Here is an 18,129-nt window from a genome sequence, read left to right on the forward strand (position 1 = left end):
ACTTTCAAGAGATTGTCTGAGTACATTACAAGTACAATGGTTGTGTGAACAACCAATCTGGTGGGCTATAATGCCAGATCATCTCTGGGGTCATATGGAAAAAAGTACATCCTCTCTTATCTCCTCTGGAGAGTGTGGATGATCACTGTCCAAATCCTCAAAAGAGTCTCAGCTATGGATACATCCTGAAGGTCAATAACACTGCTACACCTCGTGGTCCAGATGTACTAGGCTGTAATACTAGCAATCAGCTCCCATCTGTGATATTGTCCCTGAGTTAAGTGTGCCTGCGAGTAGTCTGGAATGGGAGTCTTGCTCAAATGCTGTCCAATAATGAGGAAAGACAGGCTCCCTTGAACATCCTCATATCCGCATGGGCCCTTAGTAGTCCCTTCTTATAGGGCCTTCATAACTGATTTATATTTATTAGCATAACCACTAGAAAGTCTTTTTCTTTCCCTTCCCTCTTTCTTTGAGTAAATAGCCGTTCTTTAGATCCAGTTATGTTTGGCTCTGTTTTCTTATGTCTAATGTCCAATAACTAACATGAAATAACCAATCTAGATGGCCATTATTTGTAATCTCCGCTCTTTCCTTTCTTGAAAATAATAATAAGAAGCACGGTTAGTATCTGCCTGATGTCACTTGCTTCTACCACAATTGAAATTTCACTAGGCATAGAATCCTTGTTGCTTAGCTAGCATAGTCATATATCATGCTTGATACATCTCTCCTTGGAAAAAGACAGTAATATACTGGGCTTTGTGCAGGTGTGGGGAGAGTCTTTTAGTACATAAACAATTTGAAAAGGCAGCATTCCTTTTTATTGGTGCAGGTCAACACAAACGAGCATTTGACTTGGTAGAGTCTAACTTTCGTGCTTCATTGACTGAAATAGGATGTGGGAAGCAGCAAACCTTTGTATCAACATAAAAATGTGAAAATCCAGATTTCTTTTTAATGAGGCCATGTTGAAAGCTGTACACTTAAGTTGCTTTGCAATGGTCATTATTCATACCTGCTACCTTGTAAGATTCTTAAGCTCCAATGCCAAAATGGGTGCTAGACTAGTATGTAGACATCAAGGTCTCCTAGAAATTGTTGAGGTGTGGGTATTGAGTGTTTTTATTCCCAGCAAATGCATTTCTGTATGATTCTTCTCATTGTCTGTTGGAATTTAATGATATACTTTTCAAAGGATTGAGTAGTTGCTTAGGCAGCAATAGCTTTGACACACAAACTAAAAATCTTTCTATTCACTCAAGGACTTGATCTGTGAACTTACAACTCTTTTGATTGAATTCTTGGTAGCTGGCCCGTGACATGTCACAACCTTTTTCTCTTTGAATCAAAATACATATTATCTTTCCTTCGATTGCTTTTCTTGGTCTCCTCTTGCTTCAAAATGTCAGCCATCTCTCTAGAGGTTGGAAGTCTCTTGATGGGTGCACTGCAATTACAAAGCACTGGATAAGTCTCTAGAAATTTTGTGAGCTGTCATCTAAATGTTTCCTTGTTATAGACTTCATCATATAAATATCACTATCAACCAATCGTACAACAAAGCATAGATTGATAAACTCAAAACACAGTTAGGGTTAGGGTTAGGGTAACTCAGAGACATTGAACACAATGAATAATAAAGTGAACGAATAATGAATATACAGTGCTCATGAAGCAAACACACTATGCAATGAATATTGAATGTGGAACTCTTGTATCTTTGGGATCAAGGCAGAGGTTATGAGTTGTAGAGTGTTCCGTACTCCGAACGGGTCCTGAATCGTAGCAAAGGCAGTCTCCGAGTGTCGAAAACCAGTAAGGGCAGCCAAGGAAGGGTAGATCTGATGTAGGCAATAGTGTTGGAGAGAGAGAGAGAGAGAGAGAGAGAGAGAGAGAGTATATTAACGTCTCTAAAAGGCCAATGTGGCCTATGAGACCAAAGCAGTACATACAATGATGGTGTGTTTCTCATCTGGAATGAGAAAAAGATGAAAAACATGCCTATAAGACTGAAAAAGAATGAAATAGTGTCCTATAAAAGGGAAACATGTCAGTGATCTGAAAGTGAGAGTAGAGAAAGGAAAACTCTCCATCAATGATATGTCTGTTCTCTAGGGAGGTGTATCTCTGCATGGCTGAGGCGTCTCGGCATCTGTCTCCTGTGGCGCTCAATGATGGCTTTAATTTGTCTGTGGTGTGGATGTCTAGGCCTTCATCCGGGTGGACGTGGGCGCCTAGACCGGCTAAGTGCCACTGCTCTATCCAAAGGGACACCTACAGAAGATGAGGTCCAATGATGATGTACTCCTGTAAGCTGTGTGGCAGTAGTAGTGGTATCTGCCATACTCTGTCGTGTATCAATGAAAAAGTTAGTGACTGCTCTCTGTCTATGTGAGCCGAGATGTGGGGGCCTCCTACTCCGTAGAATTGTTGCTCTGCGCATCTGGAGCTCCAAGAGGAAAAATCCCAAGCATCTCTGATCCTCAAACTGCATGATCCGTCTCAGGGGTTTAAAACCCTCTCGAAACAGACAGTGGTATCTACCTCATATGTCGTAATATATAGTGCATCAGTAGATGTAGTGTTCCTCTGTCTCTGGCTCTCTATCGCATAGTGGGCATATGCGTTCTTCTGTCTGTATACCCTCCCATCTGCCTGTCTCAATCCTCAGGTGGTGGGATGAGGTGCGGATCTGACCAATAACTGTGCGTAGTCCATGAGGCAGCTGTGTGTCCATGTCATTGGGTCGGTGATGAAACCATCCTCAGATACCTGAAGGAAGTGGGTCTGGTAGTGTGCCATCCTCGTGCCATGGGGGGAGGGGGGTCGGATCCAGGTCTTCTCCGTATCTAACTTCAGTATGTCTGCTCTGATCACATGGTTTAGCTTTGATCGGCTTAGGTCAAGTATAGGGCAATCCAGGCTATAGTCAAAGGGGGGTAGTCTGTCAATCTGCAGCCCATGTAGACTCATCCATGTACTCATCTGAGCATACCAATCGTGTCTGTCACCATCTGCTGCTAGTTGTCTAGAAGAGGCTAGGGCTAGCCGTGGGTATCTGTCTTGGGGGAGCTCCCATAGTCTATGTATGAAAGTCGCTGCCTGGACCAAGGCCTCAGCCACCATGGGTGATGCTCCCAACTCAGCTCTGATAATCTCATGTGGGGTCGAGCTCTTCGCTCGTATCATACGTGAGATCATCATGACCAGTGGTCTTTCCATATGCTCCCATCCATCATAGTATGCCTTCTCTGGTCCATCATGGTCTCCCAAAGGCTGTCTCCTCGTGTGAAAGAGACTCGGACCCCAAATAGTTGCCCCATATAAGAGTGTGGGTGTAACCAGGGTGTCAAAAAGCCACAGTTTGGTGCGCGGCTCATGAAATTGTATGTGAGCACATTGCCTCTCCAATGCACCTAAGGCTGCATATGCTTTTGCCAAACGAGCCTCTGATGTCTCTCTCCAAGAGAACTGTGGTCCCTTCAATGTGACCCCCCAAATAGACATACTGCCTAACCATCTCCACTGGCTCTCGATCAAAAGTAAATTGGTGCTCAGCTCTTGTCACCCAAGCAGCTGAAGTGTTAAATACCATAACTTTAGTTTTCCCAAGGTTCACCTTAAGATCTCTATCTCTGCAAAAGGCTAATAATGCATCCAAGTGTCTATTTAGTCCCTCAGGTGAGTCAGATATAAGAACAATATCATCGGCATAAAGCAGTAATGATATCAGCACTCCAGCTAGGCTGGCTCCGGCCCTACCAGTCCTATCCACATATTCTGAAATTTCATCTATATACAGCCCAAATAGTGTCGGTGAAAGTGGACAGCCTTGTTTCACCCCAATGGTGCTACTGACTATATTTGAGATGCCCTCAGGTGTTCGTACTCTACCTATCACCGTCTCATACAAGGCATAGATACTCCACTGTATCTCTACGGGCACATCAATGTTTTGCATTCTTCTCATGAGTCTAGCATGTGGCACTGTGTCAAAGGCCTTGCGGAAGTCCACAAAACAACAATAAATCTTTTTCTTGAATGCCTTGCCTTCTTCGATAATTGCGCTCAATGTAAAGATATGGTCTAGAGTTGTATATCCCCTCCTGAAGCCAGCCTGGCCTTTTGATCTCAGGCCATGCATCTCGGTCCATTCACTCAATGCCTGTTCCATGGTAGAGCCATATATCTTGGCCCAATCATGACAGTTCGGTAGTTACTAGGTAGCGCGGGGTCTCCACTCTTAAAGAGCGGTACGATAATATGGTTTGACCAACAAGTTGGAAATCCCTCACAAACTGCCCTATTAAAGATGTGAGCCAGCGTTGGTGCCAGAATATCACAGGCATGTGTGAAGTGTTCAGCCACCACTAAACCATCATGATCTTGGGCTCTTCCATTTTTCAGTTTCCATATGGCATTCCTCACTTTTTTTTCTGTGAAAAATCTGCAATTTGTTGGTCTTGAGGTTGAGGGGAGTGGCATAGGCTCTTGGCCAGGAATATCATAGAGTGTGCAAGCATATCCATGCCAATCATCCGGTCTAGTAATTTGTAGGGGTGGCTGGTTCTCGTGCATCTTTTTCCATGCTCTCTTGCTGTCCCGCCCCAAGAACATGGAATACATTTCTGTTTCTAGTCTGCTCAGGTATTCCCGCTTCTTTTTGCGTACCAACCGTCTGAAGAGTGTTCGAGCATGCTTATGTGTACATATGCCAAGTGCCATCTCTCGCTGAAAACGTGCTCGTGTCTCTCTGCACTCATCATCATACCAGCCATTTTGTGGGGCATTACCTCGTGGAGGTTTATCTGACGGTATAGTGTGTGGGAAAGCGTATGCTACTGAAGTGTGTATTATCTCGGCCAACTGTCCTGTAAACTCATCCAGAGAGGCCTGTGTGTCTAGCTCCCTCAATGTATCTCGCACAGTAGTGCTGTATATGTGTGAGGTCGCTTCCACAAAATCATAGCGTGGTAATTTTGGTATGTGTGACTGTGCTTCGTGTATATGCCCATATTGCATTGTGAAAGCTAGAATAGCATGGTTTGCTACTAATCCAATTGGTCTGTCTGAGATTTCAAAGCTTTTTATGTCAGGTAGCAAGTTGGGTGATCCAATCAAATAGTCCACTGTGCTTGACCCTTTCTTGTTATTCCAACATGTGAAGCCATTAGATCTTGGCCACTGTGGTAGCCCGTTAAGGATGGCCAAACCATGTGCACTTCCCAATGCCAGTAGGTGTGTTCCATATTCTGTTATCTCTCTATTTTGGGCTGATCTAACTAATCCCACTTCATCTAATGCAATATCTCTGAACATCTCATCACTAGTGTCAAAGAAAGTAGATTGGTTGCTTCCTGTGCGTGCATTAAAGTTCCTACTAGTAGAACATCCCCAATTCTCATGTATCCCATTATGTCCTCATATAGTGGTGTATACGGGGATGCCTCTTTAGGGACAAACTTAGAGTATGCAAGGGGAAAATAGCATATGGCAACATACATGTCTCGAGTTCTGCTTGTACGTAACCTGATGCACATGTATCTTGCCTCTACATCTCTATGTACCACTTGGACTATATCTCAGAGCTCTTCCCTAAATAGAATTGCCACACCTCCTCATCCCCTCGTCCCTCCAGGCCACCTAGGCTGAGGGCGATATACACTTTCCCATCTATATCCATATACATCAGGTAGACGGCTGTCTTTACATTGATGTGTCTCAGTATACATAGCAATGTCTATTCCTTTGAAAGTATCCTCAAAATAACCTGCATCTGTCTTAAGGGAGCCATTGCAATTCCACAGTGTGAACTTCAGGGTCTTATAGGCCGTGCATCGTCATGCTGTCCTTTTCTCTGTGATGATGACTCTTCCATCTCTGTATACAGCCCATTTACCTGCTTTCCGTGCCTCTAGAACACGTGGCATATTTTCCCTCCTGTGGGCTAATTGGGCTGGGGTGAGGTCTTCATCTAGGTAGATCTTTTCTCCTTTCAGAGCGATCCTCTTGGAGAGGAAGGCTCTCTTCTTTTCCAAGTCTCCAAACTTCAAGATGAGGAATTTTGTTTTTGTGTCAGCTTTCCCGACTCGCCAAGCCCCAATGATGGGTACATCTGTAGCCCCAATTTTGGTGGCAAGAGCTGTAGCATCTTCAATTGGGGAGCTTTTCTCATCTAGTCCAACCACTCTTACGTGGAGTGTGCGTGCCGGTCTTTTTGCCTCTTCTTCCAGGGTGGCATTCATAACTTCCACTTTGTTGCCATGCATTCCTTTGTTCTTTTTTGCCACATCTATCCATTCTGCATTTTCTTTGACGGTATTCTCAACATTCTCCATTTTCTTTTGGGTGCCTTCCACCACACTTGCATAGGTGTGCATATCCTTTTTTCAAACATCCATTTCTTTTTGTAGTTCCGGTGTGGTTTGTGGTTCCTTTTGTGCATCTAGTTTCTTTTTGCATTCCTCAAGTTCTTCTTGTAGATTAGAGATCATTGAGTCTTTCTCTGCCATGTGTGCATTCAATGTTTGTTGCATCTCCTTTTTTAGTTCTTCCATCATTTCAACTCGAACCCGCTCTTGTATATCCTTTTCCATTTCTTTCCTCATGGTACGCATTTCAGCACGGAGTATGGTCAACATCTCCTCATATAGTGTTTCCCATATCTACTCGACCCTGGAGAGACATTCCAATCTCGGGTTTTACGCCCATAGGTTTTGTATCTCGTGTTCTTTGGCGGTGTATGAAACATTGTCTCCATGGTTGGTTTTGTGATTCCTTCATTGTCAGTTTCTTCCATCATGATTATAGTATGTGCTATAGCATAAAACTGTTTACAGTCTGAGTGGAGTAGTAAACCAGTAACATAAACTATCACTCTAGCATGAACTGTCAGTATATCATAAACTGTCAATGTGATTGCATCATAAGATATGACTGTAGCATGAACTGTCAATGTAGCATAAAACTATCAATCTCACATAAAACTGCCACTGTAGCATGAAATGTTAATGTGCGTCAGTATGAAATCACGCAGGTCTCCAATCCACATAGCATGCAAGGTTCACATCAGTCTGAGTACATTTGCAATCTCAGTACATTCACGGTGTCTGCATTCATGTCAGTCTGAGAGAGTCTACAGATTTTTTATACAGTCACAATCACGACCCAAAACTGTCCCATCAGTCCTTGCGTATCTCTGCAGATACTACTCACAAGACCCACCACTGTTTACTGCAGGCACATCCCGTCACTGTTCATTTAGTGCTCATTCGTCACTGCTGCCACAACACTCATTCGTCAGAGCATTACTGTCTTGCATCACGCTTGCATTATTGATGACCTGTCCTGCATCAGACTTGACAACCCGTCATGTCAGAGCATCACACAGCAGCCGTCACGTCAGCATCACACGTCACGCCAGGCACACGTCCGTCATGTCAGCGTCACACAGAAACCGTCACGTCCGTCAGCATTCGCTCGTCACACGCCCGTTAGCATTCGTCCGTCACACGCTCGTCAGCATTCGCCCGTTAGACGCCTGTCAGCACACGCCCGTCACACGCCCGCCGTCAGCATTCATCAGCATTCATCCACGCCCGTCAGACGCCCGTCAGCACACGCCCGTCAGCGTTCGTCAGTATTCGTCAGCATTCGCCCGTCAGAGAGAGAGAGAGAGAGAGAGAGAGAGAGAGAGAGAGAGAGAGAGAGAGAGAGAGAGAGAGAGAGAGAGAGAGAGAGAGAGACGCCCAACTGCTGTAAACCCTAAGTCCGACAGTTGTCAGAGAGGCAGCGTCTTGACTCGCCTGCCAACGGATCTGTTGTTAGATAGAAGATCTGCTGTAAACCCTAAGTTCGACAGTTGTCAGAGAGAAAGACTAAAACGTAGGTACCTGAGGGGAGAGAAAAATTGCGTGATAGTTGATAGGTGCAAATGCAGCAGATAGAGATGAGAGTGTTAGGGTGGCAGCCAAAAATTGCAAACACAACATTTAGAGGAGAGAGAAGATCTTGGCGGCAATTGCTAGCTGATGGTGATAGCAATCAATTATAGGCAACAACTCTTGAGATCTGGTGACAACAGCAAACGTGCGAAGAAGGTTGGAATTAGGCACCAGATGGTAGTTAGTGGCTAGTGGAAGGTCTGATCGCGATGTCCTCCGCGAACTAGGTGTGGGCAACAGAGTTATGGCTCTTAAAACTTGCGAAAACGAGATTGAGGGAGAGTGGTGGGCTGCATGCATATTTATAGAAAGTTTGGGACACCCAAATTAGGGTTTTGCATGTGGGACACAGTAACTCTCTAGGATCACGTTTCTTTTTAAAACAAAAGGTTGTCTTCATTAATTAAGTATGTTTTGGGGCTGGTTAAGTCAAGCTAATGCATTTTTAGCTCAACAAAAAATAGGTAGAAGCTAAGATTTATTCGAGGGCAACCTAGAACATTATTGGTTTAAGTTGTTTCATTCAACACGTTTTTACAAAATGAATCGACTGATTAGCCACATGCACATGCAGTGTACTCAAACACAACTATTTTACAAAACAAACTGATGGATCAATCATACTTGTAAGTTGTACCCCGACTCACTTAAATACATATTATCAGGCTCGCTCATATGCAAGCATGGTCTCTGCCTCCACGGATATTTAGCTTTTACACAATGAGCCCATAGTGTTGCCTTGGTCCCTAGTCAAATGATGATTGTATAAATGAAAAACAAATGGAGAAAATAGGACAGACACCATCCTTTTGAGCATTTGGATGAAGATCATTCACTCTCATTTAGCCTGGGATTATCATGTGATTTTGTATTACTGGAGCCCCGAGAGGAACACCAAGGAAAAGGGAATTCTCTTGCAAGAAAATCTATCTTGTAACATCAACAAGCTTGTTTATCATGTTTCATAGGATCACAATGAAGAAAAGAACACCAGGCACAACAAATCTTCATACAACATCATGTAAATCTCCCACGGTTTTTAATAGAATTAACCATATTCTTCAATATCTTCATAAAATCCATCAATAGAACAAAGAAAGCAAAGAAGTACACCATCTTTGAATGGAAATACATCACATAGTATTCATCTTCAATATCTTCATAGTCTTCTCTCTCAATCTCTCATATACAATCACTCTGTTTGAGTAGAATTGGCTATATCTGACTCTCTCTCTCACTCCATCAATAATACCTCATATCCTCACTACAATCTCATGTTGAGTGTTGAAATGACTTGTTTTTTGGCTGATTTTTGTTGTTTTTGAGAGCTGAATGGTTGATTTTATGAGATGATTGATTGATTTGGAAGTGGATTGAGAATGTTTTGGATGATATTGATTGTGTTTTGGAAGATCATGATGTTTGTTGGTGGTTCTGTGATGTTCTGATAGGTTCTGATTGGTTCTGTATACCTTCTGTTTTGTTCTGTTTTGGTCTGTTTTGTTCTGATTGTCTTCTGTAAGGAGGGAAGGAGTATTGATTGATGAAGAATGAGATATTGTGAAAGCTTATTGAATGTTTTGTGAGAGTTTGGAATGGGTTGAGAATGAGTTATGTAGTTTTGATAACCTTCTGTAGGTCTTCTGTAGAGCTTCTGTAGACTGTTCTGTTTCTGTTCTGTTCTGTACTGTCTCTGTTCTGGTACTGTTCTGTAGACTGTTTTGTATGCTTCTGTAAGTGTTCTGTGGAATGTATGTGTGACTTTGGGAAAGTTTTCTAGCCTTGAAAAGAGGTGAATACAAGTGCAAAAGAGCTGAAAGAACTGGAAGAAGTAGCTGCTGAAGACTGAAGTGAAGACTAGAGTGAAGTGACAGTAGTGAGCTGTGAAGAGACACTGTAGTGGCTCTGGTGACCCTTCATATCAGACATACCTCTTGGGAGGGGTATCCACGACCTAAGAGTGATTATTGAGAGTAATTTTGAGAGATTGTAATGAGGATATGAGGTATTATTGATGGAGTGAGAGAGAGAGTCAGAGATAGGCAATTCTACTCAAACAGAGTGATTGTATATGAGAGATTGAGAGAGAAGACTATGAAGATATTGAAGATGAATACTATGTGATGTATTTCCATTCTAAGATGGTGTACTTCTTTGTTTTCTTTGTTCTATTGATGGATTTTGTGAAGATATTGAAGAATATGGTTGATTCTATTAAAAACCGTGGGAGATCTACATGATGCTGCATGAAGATTTGTTGTGCCTGGTGTTCTTTTCTTCATTGTGATCATATGAAACATGATAAACAAGCTTGTTGATGTTATAAGATAGATTTTCTTGCAAGAGAATTCCCTTTTCCTTGGTGTTCCTCTCGGGGCTCCATGTTTTTGGTGCGCAGCCGGGGAAACTTGCCATCAACAAGCACCAAAAGAGGCTGAAAATGAAGGAAATGGCATTGCCAAGAAGAGAAGAATTCAATGGATGTTTGTAAAGTTCCTTCTTCCAATGAAGAGTTGGAATTTCTCATAATCAAAGCCACTTTCCACAAGAAGTTCATCCCACAATGGCGGAAACACATCACCATCATGATGCATGCTCTATGTGGTGGACAGTTTCCTCTTCCTATTGAAGCAGCAGAAACTTGCATCTTGGTGGCAAACTGTTTGGGAACAAACTGAAGAGCAGAAACAGAGAGAATGAACATCCATGGAAGATTTGGCATTCATTGAGAAGTTTCCAGACAACATCAAGTGGGAGATTGTGAAGAAGCTTCAGGAGTCTTGGTCTGTAGAGGTTCACAAAGACAAGAAGGAAAAGAGTTGGAATTTGTTCGTGGATGCTCAACAGCAAGATACATGGGATGCTTGGTGTACTGATAATCTTCTGTTTGTTCAATTAGCAACCCACTGGAAGTTGGTAGACAGAGTGTTTTTCACAACATACACTATTGAAACCATCAGAAGCTGGCATTACTATGATGATGGTACCACCACAATGCTCAGACGTATGCATTTTGACACCTTCAGAACCGAATACCTTCCTCTGTGTAGTGGCATGAAAGCAGAATTCAGGGACGTTGAAAAGAAAGAAGTAGAAGAAATGTTGGCAAGAGAGTCCTACAGAGACTGAAGCCTTCTGTTAACCCTCTGTGGAGCACTAACAACATAGTGGAGTCAACCCCCTGATGAATGATGCAATAAAAAGGCAAGCGTTGGAACGAGTCCAGAGGTACGTGAGAAGAGAGAAAGCAAGAATCAGAGCCGAGAGCGAGCTCGCAGCAGAAGCCGCCTTTGACGCCCTTGCGGAACTCTTTGCAGAAGTCCCAATGGCACATCAAGCCCTTCCTCCTCCTGCTGGAGGTCCACTTCCAAGCCAGATCCGTCCTGGAAATATTGATGACAGACCAGCGAATGTAGTCCCATTGCCAGTTTTTAAGGGAGAGTACAATGAAGACCCCGATCTTCATGTAGCAGAGTTTATGGTAGCATGTGTGGCTAACAATGCCAGAACCCCTGAGCATTGGTTAGCAATATTCCCCGCCACTTTCAAGGGCGCGGCGTTTCAGTGGTATGAGAGACAAGCAGCAGGAACTTTTGGCACATGGGACGACCTGAAGTTGGCCTTCCTTACTAAATTCAGGCGTGAAGGTTTTGAAGAGCGGATGAGAGAGGAATTTATGAACCTAAGTCAGTCCTCTGGAGAAAGAGTAGAAGCTTATGTCTCACGAATGGAATCCATCCTGAAGAGATGGACTAACCATAATCTAGATGATGGCATTCAGAAGGGAGTGTTTCTCAGAGGATTACAACCAGAAGTTCGTAAGTTTGTGGAGCTGCAAAGACCAGCCACACTGCAAGCTGCAACAGAAGGTGCAAGACTGTACGATGAAGTGGAAGCTAGATTGGCGATGAATACAGGAAGAGGAGTCTTACCTCCTCTGATGCCAGGAATGATGTACCCACCAAATGCAGTTCCAGGGACTGTTCTCTATTCCTACCAACAGATGCCCCCGGTATCACAGTACAGTGCACCAAATCCACAGTGGCCACAATCCATGCCTCAAATGATGGCTCAACCACAACAACAGTGGTCCCAACCAATTTCCTCAATGCCAAATCAGCAGCAACAGTGGAACCCTACCAACTGGAGCCAACAGCCAACAGTTCAAACAGGAGCACTGAATCAGAACCAGAACAGAGACCCCTCTGTACCAGCCCAACCCGTTTATGCAGTGATTACAGAAACTCCTCAAAACCCTTCTGCCAGTACGTCCGGAGGAGAAAGCTTGAAGGATTATTTATCCAACTCAGTTGCAAACATCAAAAAGGAGTTGATGGATGTGATTACAGAACAACTACAGACGTTGAAAGTGAATACCACAAGTATATCGAACGTTGCAGGAGCAGGAAGAGATGTGATGCGGTCAAACACTTGGTGTGGTAAGTGTCATCAAGCAGGCCATTTAGCCACTGAATGTACACGGAAACCAACCATTCCTGGAGCCTTCTGTTCCTACTGTTTGCGGAAGAATCATACAGAGGACATTTGCTCCCTGAAGGAGATGCATGATAGGAGAAGGAAGGAAGAAGACGCAAGATTTAACTTGCTGGAATCCAAAATGACAACACAAGATATTGGACCCAAGCCTAGAGAGTTTGGTCCTAATTTCGGACCCAGAAGATTTCCTTCCCAAAGTTACAGAGGAAGACAGTCTGGCGGTGGTCAGAGATCAGAAGTGGAGTGTTACAGATGCGGGGAAAAGGGACACATCTCACCAAATTGTCCAAATCCTCGAAGGTCAGTGGATTACAAGCCCTTATGCAGTCGATGCAAAGGAGAAGGCCACACTGCAAAAGACTGCCCAAGCCCAGCCCCAGTGAAAAACAGTGCTACTGATAGTCCAGCCAAGGCCCAAGAGCCTACCTCCAATTTGGTGGAATTGGAAGTTGCTGCCATCACGCGTGCAAAGCAGAAGGAACCACCTATCCAGAAAGAAAATAACCCTCCTGCCAGAACAGTGAAGTTCAATCTTCCACCAGAAGAACAGAACAGAACAGAGCCTAACAGTGCCGTACAGAGCCCTACAGTGCCACAGAGAGTTACAGAGACAGGACCAGAGGTCCAGGATACAGAAGAGGAGGAAGTGCCACAAGTGGCAGAAGAAGCTCCTGTAATTCCTCTGTTGGAAAAAAGAGGGAAAATGAAAATGGGTGTTGCCCCATTCCCTAACCGATTAGAAAAGCCAGTGGATCCTATTAAGGAATACGATCTGGTTAGAGATCTAGATACCTTTAGACCAAACCTCACATTTCGACAATTATTGATGTTGTCTCCCAGTTGCCGGAAAAGGTTCAAAAGTATACTGACAAGAAGACGTGGCTTAAGGATTGCTCCCTCAACAGTGACAAAGTCCAACAAGGCTCCAGAGCCTGTAAAAGAAGTGGATGTGGCTAATGCTTTCCTAGATCCGGGTACTCCAGAGACTGGTGTGTGGATAGAAGGCTGCTTCATTGCAAATGCACTAATTGATGGAGGCTCATCAGTGAACATTATGACGGATGTGACGATGAAGGATCTAGGCCTACAAGGTGTGCAACCCACCCAATGGCTCATCAGACTGGCGGATCAGAGTAGAATCAAGCCTTTGGGCATTCTTCCATATGTGAAGACTACAGTGGCTGGAAAAGATTATTGGCTAACCTATCTGGTGGTGAAGCCAAACTCTTATGGCACATCCTATCCTCTGTTACTGGGCAGACCATGGCTTTTTGAAGCCCGAGCAAGGACGGATTGGTTCAAAGGAACTTTGACCTTGGGTAGAGGACCCAACAAAGTGGTGCTGAAACTGTATGGTTCTCAAAAAGGACATGGATCCACCTCCTTGGAATTATCTTCTGACTCCCCTAATGAGGTTGCAGATGGAACGTCAGCAGACGAAGATGCTGTCAAACAGATCCTTCCCAAGAAAACAATGGCACATTCTTTAACAGTGGATACTGTAAGCCGACTTCCAAAAGATGCAAAGCCATTATCAATGGGTGAATACTTCCTGCCTGAACCAGAAATGACTTTGGAAATCACTTCTGACAGTGAGATAGAAGCATGGATGTACTGCTCTCCCTGTTACATGGTCACAGCAGAAGCAGAAGCAGAGACAGAGGCAGGAGAGGAAACAGAGAATCTGTTCTTCTGTTACAGAGCTCCTACAGAAGCAGAAGCAGAAGCAGAGACAGAGACAGAAGCAGAAGCAGAAGCAGAAGCAGAAGCAGAGACAGAGACAGAAGAGGATGGATATGATATGGACGAAGAAGATTATGAAAGTGAGCCAGAAGAATCTATCCCACCTGAAGAGGATACATTCGAGGAAGAAGTTCCAGAAGCAGACGAGCTCATGCTGTGGGACAGAATGGCGATGGTACCATTTGGTCTGGTAAATGGATCTTCTCATATGCAAAACCTTTATAAGAAATGGATTAAGAAGAGCAAGCCGTCTTTTAAGTGTGGCTCCTGCCGTCCTAACCCATCCTTGCCAAAGAAAGATGATGATGATGCACCGTGCCAACAAGCACCAATCCAACTATCCCAACAAGCATCAGAGGGTCCCTGTTATGTGACGTTCCTGGATGTATCATCAGAAGATGAGTCTTCAAGCCAAGAGGTAATTAATTTTGAAACCAAACCCGAAACGGCTCTTATCCCATTTCAACATCTTAAGAAGCAACCTAAGTCTCCACCAAAAGAAGAAGTTGGTTCTAGTGGGACATCAGAAGAGGACATCACTCCCTTGAAGGAGTCGGATCTGTATCCAGAAGCAGTCTGTGGGACCTTCATTCGTGAAGTAGAAGGTGAAAGGCAGTTAACCTTTGTGGATTCAGAAGGCACTGAACGCCACTTGAAGGTGGGTAGCAGTCTCCCAGAAGAGGAGTTGTCAACCTTGTACAATTTGTTGAAAGAAAATTTGGATGTGTTTGCATGGTCTTACAAAGACCTAAAGGGGATTGATCCCACAATATGTCAACATCATATTGACTTGGAGCCTGATGCCAAGCCAGTACGGCAACGACAGAGGCGAATGAACCCGAATTATTCCACATTGGTGAAAGCGGAGCTGCTGAAGCTTCTGGAAGCCGAGTTCATCTATCCAGTGGTAAATAGTGAATGGGTTTCACCCATCGTGGTTGTACCCAAGAAGAATGGAAAATTGCGAATATGTGTGGATTTCCGAAAGCTTAATTCCAAGACGAAGAAGGATCATTTTCCTATCCCTTTCACAGACCAACTGTTGGACACAGTGGCAGGACATGAGCTTTATTCCCTTCTGGATGGATTTAGTGGATACAACCAAGTCCAAATCGCAGAAGAAGACCAATCCAAAACAACCTTCACCACAGAATGGGGGACCTACGCTTACCGAGTGATGCCATTTGGGCTTTGCAATGCCCCTGCTACTTTCCAACGAGTCATGATGGCCGCATTTCAAAATCATCTGCATGACTTTATTGAGGTATATTTGGATGACTTCTGTGTCTATAGTTTGATCAGTGAACACTGGGGACATTTGGAGCAATGCTTTGATCGATGCCGGGAGTATGGGATTTCCCTCAACCCCGACAAATGCATCTTTGGGGTCTCTTCTGGAGTTCTGTTGGGCCACATTGTCTCTGCATAAGGGATATCAACAGACCCTGCAAAGATTGAAAAGATCGCAGCTCTGGCAGCACCCATAAACCTCAAACAGTTGAGGGGATTCTTAGGCCATGTGGGTTACTACAGAAGGTTTATAGCCCATTTTGCAACAAAGGCAACTTCCTTGCACAAGCTTCTGAGGAAAGATGCAGAGTTTACTTGGATGGACGAATGTGACAAAGCCTTCCACACTCTGAAGCAGTGTCTGATAGAGGCACCCATTCTGCAACCTCCTGATTGGACGAAAGAGTTCCATGTACACACTGATGCATCAATTGAAGGCTTAGGTACTGTCCTCTGCCAAAAGGGCTCCTCAAAGTTGGATCAACCGATCTATTATGCAAGCCGAAAAGTCACTGATAGGGAACGGAACTATACAGTGACAGAGCTGGAGTGCTTGGCAATGGTGTTTGCCCTGGAGAAGTTTCGCCACTATCTCCTATCCACCCACTTTAAATTTTATGTGGATCATGAGGCCCTGTCCTTCTTGATGAACAAAGCAGATGTGAAAGGACGATTGATGAGATGGCTTCTTTTATTCCAGGAGTTCGACTTTGAGGTGATTACTAAGCCTGGTCGTTCCCATGTTCTGGCTGATCATCTGTCGCGTATCCCACAAACTGCAGACGAGGAGTAGGATGATCCAGACCTCCCTGATGCTTCCCTATTCTTGGTAGAAACTGTCACTCCCTGGTATGCGGACATTGCCAATCTGCTGGCAACCCAACAGTACCCTCCTGGTATTTCTAGTCGGGAAAGGAAGAAGCTCATGTTAGAATCAGCCCCATACACCCTGCTAGGCGGTGCACTGTACAAGAAAGGCAAAGATGAAGTACTCAGAAGATGTGTTGCAGGAGATGAGATTGGGATTGTTCTGAAGGCTTGCCACGACGAGCCATGTGGAGGTCACTTTGCAGGAGAAGCTACGGCCAGGAAGGCTCTGCTAGCAGGTTATTGGTGGCCTTTTCCAATTCACAAAGATTCCTATGATTACTGTAAAAGATGTGATGCTTGTCAAAGAATGGGGAAACCCACGAGGACAAGTGCCATGCCATTGCAACCTATCCTTCCTTTGAAGCCGTTTGAGAAGTGGGGCATTGACTTCGTAGGTCCGATCGACCCTCCCACCAGAAGGAAACAGAACAGATACATCCTCGTATGTACGGATTATGTCACAAAGTGGTGTGAAGCTAAAGCCCTAAAGCGGGACGGTGGTAACAGCGTGGCCCTGTTCATGTACGAGAATATCATCACCCGTTTTGGCAGTCCCTTAGAGCTGGTAAGTGACAGAGGCACTCATTTCCTTAACAAAGTCATGGAAGAGTTGACAGAGTTGTATAAGATCCGCCATCGCAAGTCTACTCCTTATTACCCCAGAGCTAACGGCCAAGTCGAAGTCACCAATCGCATCCTCTGCTCGATTCTGACAAGAACAATCGCCGCACATCGTCGTGATTGGGATGATCGACTTATAGAGGCCCTCTGGGCGCACAGAACCTCCCATAAAGCAGCAACGGGACAGACACCTTTCCAGCTGGTGTATGGTACAGAAGCTGTTTTTCCTGTTGAATTGGAACTACCCTCTTTGAGAGTGGCTATCAAAGAGCGTTTGGGGGATGATGATTCACTGCAACGCCGTCTCCTGCACTTGGAATGTTTGGACGAAATTCGCAGGATGGCTCTACAGTGCATGGAAGCCACGCAAGTTCGACGTAAGGCTTACCATGATAGTTTCATCAAGCACAAGGAGTTCAAAGAAGGTGATTTGGTCCTAGCCTATGATTCACGCTTTGGCAAGTTTCCTGGCAAGCTCCAACAGCGGTGGATGGGCCCCTATAAGGTACTTGCAGTCAACCCTAATGGTTCTGTTCAAGTGCAGACCGTTGATGCCTCTGATGATCCCTTTCTGATTAATGGATATCGCCTGAAGAAGTACTTCCCTCCTTTGGGATCTTGACAATTACGGACACTTGATCCTTTCCCTCGTTGGCGCGGCACTGTACTTGTTATGATGCTACTTTTGATAGCCGTTCTTCAATCACTTCTGATGAAGAGGGTGCAACCCTCTGTCCCCTCCAAACCCCCTTCTAGTCTTGATTTCTTATCCTCTATTTTCCACCAGCGACAGTGGCGAGGTTGGTCTTGACACATGGTTTTTCTACCATTCCCTTGCTCAATTTGCAGAAAAACAAAAAGAGAAAAAAACAAAACAAAACATATCGGTCATGGGAGAAAAGGACTAAGGTCCCTGTCATGCCGACCTATTCTTCGAGAAAAGGTGGAAACACCCTCGGGAATAGGGGAAAATAAGAAAAAGAAAAAAAAAACCAAAGAAGAAAGAAAAAAAAACAAATAAACAAATCTGTTATGAGAGAAAAGGAAGCAATTCCCTGTCATAGCAGGCCTCGTTCCAAGAAAAGGTGATAAACACCCTTGGGTGAGAAGCTGGCTGTGGAAAATGTGGTAACACCCAGCAGTCCAGAAAGTGGATTCATTG

At 44.3% G+C, this 18,129-nt stretch overlaps 1 protein-coding gene across 1 annotated transcript in view; it reads left to right on the top strand.

Moving 5' to 3' along the window:
* The window catches only part of LOC148036455 (uncharacterized), a 225,699-nt gene that overhangs the window by 71,227 nt on the left and 136,343 nt on the right, over positions 1 to 18,129 (top strand). The window contains exon 17 of the mRNA XM_087678435.1: positions 771 to 861. Within this exon, the coding sequence (XP_087534561.1) occupies positions 771 to 861 (91 nt within the window). The remainder of the gene's footprint in view (positions 1 to 770; positions 862 to 18,129) is intronic.

This window comes from Lygodium microphyllum, chromosome 5 (genome assembly GCF_053477565.2).
Source record: "Lygodium microphyllum isolate KBCC chromosome 5, Lygodium_microphyllum_v1.1.10, whole genome shotgun sequence".
In the NCBI taxonomy this organism is placed as follows: Eukaryota; Viridiplantae; Streptophyta; class Polypodiopsida; order Schizaeales; family Lygodiaceae; genus Lygodium; species Lygodium microphyllum.